We start from the raw sequence: 5,608 nt of genomic DNA on the forward strand, positions 1-5,608 counted from the left end.
TTTTGCCTGCTTTCAGCATTCAAGTCATCAACAACTTCAAGGCTCGTCTACCACTGGGAAGCGTTGACGAAGAACGAGATGGGTCGCCAGCCGCCGCCACCGGTGTAAGCTTATCGGGCCTATCAGTCTGCGATGCTCCAACAAACAACAGCCGCGTCTGCAACCAAGGAAAGAAGCCACTGGCACGTCGACCAGCGGAACACGCGGATGAAGGTTGGGGCTCCGTGTCAACCACCCCATCCACCGACAGAGAACGATTCGCAGAGTCACCCGAGACCACTGACAGAGAATTAGCCAGCCGGCCTGCCGAGTTCCGACAAACAGCGGCTGCGACCGCCGCGCTACATTGATGCTAACGCCGTCAGTCTGAAGGCAAGGCAGACAAAAGCCGATGCAAAACTGCGGGAACTTGCTTCAATCGCCGCGACAAAAAGAAATTTAGATTTTTTGATGATAGCAATGACGCACCGGCCAGCGCTGCTCTGACTCAGCCGAGCGACAAGGAGAGTTTCATCACTGCTGATATTCAGTGCATGAGTGGACTGCTCGGCGTTCTCAAATGCAAGTTTGCGGCGGTGACAACGTCAGTTTATACAAACGAGAGGGAGCGTACGGGCTTGCCGTGAAAGTGTGTGTAAGCTGTGCGAACTGTGGGGACATCGCGGAAGGATGGAGCTCTCCGCAGGTAGATGGTGATCAAAAAGTGAATCTGTTTGCCGTGAACATCCTCGCCGCTCGAGCCATGCAGTCTCATTGGGCCATGGCAATCGTCAAGCGGCTATGAATGACATTTTTTTGACTATGAACATTTCCCATCGCGGTCTCCATAAGAAAACGTGGCAGAGATATATGGAACAAAAGTTGACTCCTGCAGCAACTTATGCAGCTGAAAAAGTCACCAGCATATGCGTGACGTCGGTTCGGGAACTTTAAAAAGAACTGAACATCAACAATGCCGACAACATTGCCGTTTCATTTGACGGCTCAGATTTGACGGCGAATGCGGTGACCCCGGAGCGCGTACTATAGGTGCAGGACATGACCAGCTTTCACGATTTTGTGCGATCATCGGCCTGCCAAAACCGCTGCATCAGAAGACATTTCATGGTATTGCCAAGAAGCTCCATTGTGCTGCTATGGAGGCTGTTAGCCGAAACTCAGAAGAGGCACGAAGGGTCACGAAGAACGCCGTCGGTGGCCGCGATGTGCCGGTCATGTTCGACGGCACTTGGCAAAAAAGGGGCCATAAAAGCCACAACGGGGTGGGCACAACTGTGTCCCTAGACACAGGTCTTTGCCTGGACTTTGAGGTCGTTTCAAATTACTGCTTCGTTTGCAGTATACACAAGGACATAGGTGATGATGAAGAAATATGGGAAGCCTTCCATCGTCCTATATAAGAAAAAAACACTCAGTCGTCATCCCATGCAATGGAACCTGAAGCAGCAGTGCGGATATGGCAGAGGGCATTGTCATACGAGACCCCACTGCGCTTCACAAATTTTTTGAGTGATGGCGATAGCAAGGCCTACACTGCCGTCTGTGGGGCAAATGTGCATGGCGATACTGTCATCGAAAAAGAAGAGTGCACCAACCACGTTTCGAAATGCCTAGGCACTGCTCTGCGAAAAATGACATCGCCACTGCCACGAGGTGAAAAGCTGAAAGTCACAGCCATCCAGAAGCTGCAGACATATTATCAAATAGCTATAACAAATAACAAGGGCAGCATCCGCAGCATGTACACTGCTATATGGGCCTCCTATTTTCATTGCTGCTCCAGTGATGGCGCCAGTAGCCACAAGTTTTGCCCTGCTGGACCAGATTTGTGGTGTAAACATAGGCGTGCTGAAGCACTGGGGGAGCTTACACCATGCCACACCCCCTCGTTGACAAAAGCACAGGGCTTGGCAATTATGCCTATTTATAAGCGCCTTACTGATGAGAAGCCCCTAGCTCAGTGCCTTCATGGAAAGACACAAAACGCAGCCAAGTCACTCAACAGCAAAATATGGCTGCTGTGTCCAAAGACAAAATTTGCTTCTCGGACATCTGTAGAGACAGCCACAGCTATTGCCGTGCTGTGGTATAACAAAAGCGATGCCGGCTTTGAGCATGCCCTACAAGAGATTGGAGTACTTCCCCCGGAAGAGTTGGCCACGCACACTGACCGCTGCAATGACCTGCGCATAAAGAAAATGAACTTCAAGCGTACAGCAGAAGCAAGGGCGCACCGTCGGAGTGCAGTGAAAAGGGAGGAGACCAACAGTAGGAGCCGTGAAGGGCCAAGCTACAGCGCGGGAGGGTTCTAAAAACTTTGTGTGCTTTCTGTAAAAGCTGCTATTCAATGTGATCGAAGATTCATATCATAACAATTGCATTTTCAAGAATACATGCTTTTGTAACTTTCAAGCATGTTTTTCTCATTTTCGAATTTTGTGAAATTTTCATGTTTTCCGGGAAGCCTTTTGTACACTTAGAACTGGCGCATACTAACGAAATTTGGCGTATATACTCTTGAAGGTATGTAGAGTGCCGATATCTACTTGAAATTGCGTTATCTCTCAGTAGTTATTACAATAGTACAAGGTTATGTTTTAGGGAACTGAGAAAAACAATGGTTGAAATGTCATAATTTTTTTTGTGCACTTCCAGTAACTGTACACGTTTTTTCACTAGATATTGGCACTCTATGATCTACAAAGAGCTAAATAAACCATAGCATGATACCTTTTGTGAAAGTTTAGTACATAAACACGTGCCCGTAAAGATAGCTATAATTTGTCATTGAGTATAATATAACTACTTGTACATTTGAAATCTACATGAAAAACTCTACAATTAGCTGAATTTCCAAGTCTCTAGCACAAATAATTTAAAAAAAGTTGTTTCGAGGAGTGTCTCCCCTTCAAGGCACTGACTCTGGAAAGGGTGGATTGTTCTATTCTGTCACAAAGTTTCATGCAAATATCACTGTATATTGAAGAATAAACATGTTTACAACTTTCAGATGCGTATTTCTCAATTTGCATTTTGAGGCAATTCTGACATGTGGTGCACAAACTTTCATGCACTTAAAATTGTCCTATCTTGATGAAATTTTGCACAGAGCATCTTCAAACCTCTAGAGTGCTGATATCTATATAAAGTTGAAATATACATTACAGATGTTTTGTTTCCTAACTTGAAATGCTGATGGGGGAGACGTAAAATATAGATTTGGTACTCTGGATTAAAAAAAAAATGTGGTTGATCCCTCTTATATAGGAATCGGTATAGAACACGAAAGTGAAACGTGTCTTCACAGAAGTAGTGTAATGTTTATTGCACATTGATATATAATGTCTATTGGTGTTTTGTGGCTAAAGCGCCCTTAGGCGTTGATGCACCCACGCTGACGCCTGGTGGCACGTCTCCTCCATCACGACTACCAACGTCGATGACCATGAGCAACCGTCGTGCATATGGAAGCTGCACTACGCTGCACACGCTAGCACAACGCGAAAGACGAAGCACGTAACTGACACACTAATACAACGCGCAAGACAAAGCACGTAACTGAATCGTCACCGAGTCAAATCAGCGCGTACAGCGCGTCGTAATTGCAGCCTCCGCGATCAACTTCAGAAACATTTTCAGACCTAATTGCGGAGGCCGCGCTCCGCTGTGCTGAGTACGGTGAACGCCACTACCAACGCCACCTAGGTGGCGTTGGTAGTGCTTCTTGATGCCAGCGTCCCTTCGAATGCTGGCATCGAGGCGTCGTAGTGCTGAGACCACCGAAGCGTTCACTGTCGGTGCGCGTTAGTGTCATAATGCAGTACTTCTCTTTTCTGCTCGTAGGCGGCGGCACCGCCCCGAGCAAGAGCGCGGGTACACGGAGGAGAGTTAGATATATAAGGAGTAGCATGTTATGCCCACATTTGAGGTTCTTTTCAGCAATACAGTAGAACCCCGCTGATATGTTTTCCACGGGACCATAAAAAAAAAAAAAAAAAAAAACGTAAGAGCCGGGAAACGCAAGAGCTGAGAAATAGGAAACATTGAGAAATGACAGTAGTGTTGCACTGCACACACTATTTTAATTCTTACATGTGAAAAAAAAGTCATAGTTTCGCTCGCAAGCCGAAGCATCAAATGCGATAGCAAATTAGTACACAGCTACAGTAGCCGACCGATTTTTCGGACTCCGAAAATTCGGACTTGACGGATATTCCGGCCTTCGTAAATGCACCATCAGGGTTCCCATAGAGCTAATGCATTTTCGCGACCGATTTTTCGGACATGAAGCTAAACATTCTATTTTCCGGACAAAAATTGCCGCGACTGAGCCGCGCAGCAACTCAAGGGGGACGCCATTTTGAATCTTAAGGCCACCTGGCTAGCTTCAGATCAGATGTGGATTGGCTTGAGTCCGCATAGTGGCGTCCTAATCCACACGGCGACGGTGAGGCCCCTTATAACAAACGCCAATCTTGAAGGCCATGCTTTTGCCAGTAGCTTGCCACGCGGCAACGGGTACGCCTGTTATAACAAACGCCGATCTTGAAGGCCATGCTTTTACCAGTAGCTTGCGACGGAAGCGATTTTGAGAGCCGGAAGCAGGTCATGTGCGGCCAGTTTTGGACGCTACCTATAAACACTAGGTGACGCTGATGATAAGCACTATCATCATCAGGTTTACTTCTGCGTCATAGGTAGTCTTGGCACGTTTTGCGTTATAGTGCAGTAGTCATCCCTCGGCGTTCACCCCGTGCAGTGTCGCCTGTCATCACTAGCCGCCATACACCGTGCCATCGCCATTTAAGTGTGTTGCGGCCCTTCATTCAGCGCAACATTGACGTGTTTTCAACACCATGACCCCAGCTCTTCACCCGCCTCCCCCGAATACATCGAAGAAGCGTGGCAAATATTCGACGATGACGCTAGAGAAAAAGCCGCCATTATCAAGCTTATCGAGCAAGGACGGACGCAAGTCGATGTCGCAAAGGAGTTTAATGTCTCCAAGCAGACATTGTCTGATTACGTGAAGAACAAAGAGAAGATCTTGTCTGTAGTCGATCAGTCACACTGCAAAGGTAAAAAAAATGACCGCAGAGGACAACATACGATACTCGAAGAGGCCCTGCAGCTGTGGCCGAGAGGTGTTGTAACAAAGAATCTCCCTGTTTCGGGCAACATACTGAAGCAAAAAGCCGAGATGCTCGCCTTAAAAATGGACATTCATGATTTCAAGTTTACCGATGGTTGGCTCCGTGGTTTCAAAAAAAGGCACGGAGTTTCCTTCAAGAAAGTTTGAGGGGAGAGCGGTGCCGTGGATCTATCCACTGTCATGGATTACCGGACAAGTAAGTTGAACAAGAGTCATACAAGAGTTTGCTCCCGCAAACATTTTCAACTGTGATGAGACTGGTCTGTTTTTCAAGATGCTGCCAGACCGTTCACTTTTTTTTTTCTAGTGAGGCCTGCACTGGTGGCAAGCCATTGGTGGCAAACCAGTGGTGGCCTGCACTGGTAGCAAAGAGAGGGTGACAGTCATGATCGGTGCAAATGCGGATGGCACCGAGAAGCTGCCAGTTCTAGTAATTGGAAAGACCAAAAACCCGCG

The 5,608-nt window shown here is 47.2% G+C and overlaps 1 protein-coding gene across 1 annotated transcript; it reads left to right on the plus strand.

Annotated features, from left to right (window-relative positions):
• The first annotated feature begins 603 nt into the window (after positions 1-603).
• LOC119458341 (uncharacterized) lies at positions 604-3,238 on the plus strand. Its single transcript, XM_049671103.1, has one exon. It carries the CDS (start codon positions 1,431-1,433, stop codon positions 2,310-2,312), a length of 882 nt encoding a protein of 293 aa, XP_049527060.1. The 5' UTR covers positions 604-1,430; the 3' UTR covers positions 2,313-3,238.
• Positions 3,239-5,608: the final 2,370 nt, after the last annotated feature.

The sequence above is a fragment of the Dermacentor silvarum genome, chromosome 7 (genome assembly GCF_013339745.2).
Source record: "Dermacentor silvarum isolate Dsil-2018 chromosome 7, BIME_Dsil_1.4, whole genome shotgun sequence".
NCBI classification, from domain to species: domain Eukaryota; kingdom Metazoa; phylum Arthropoda; class Arachnida; order Ixodida; family Ixodidae; genus Dermacentor; species Dermacentor silvarum.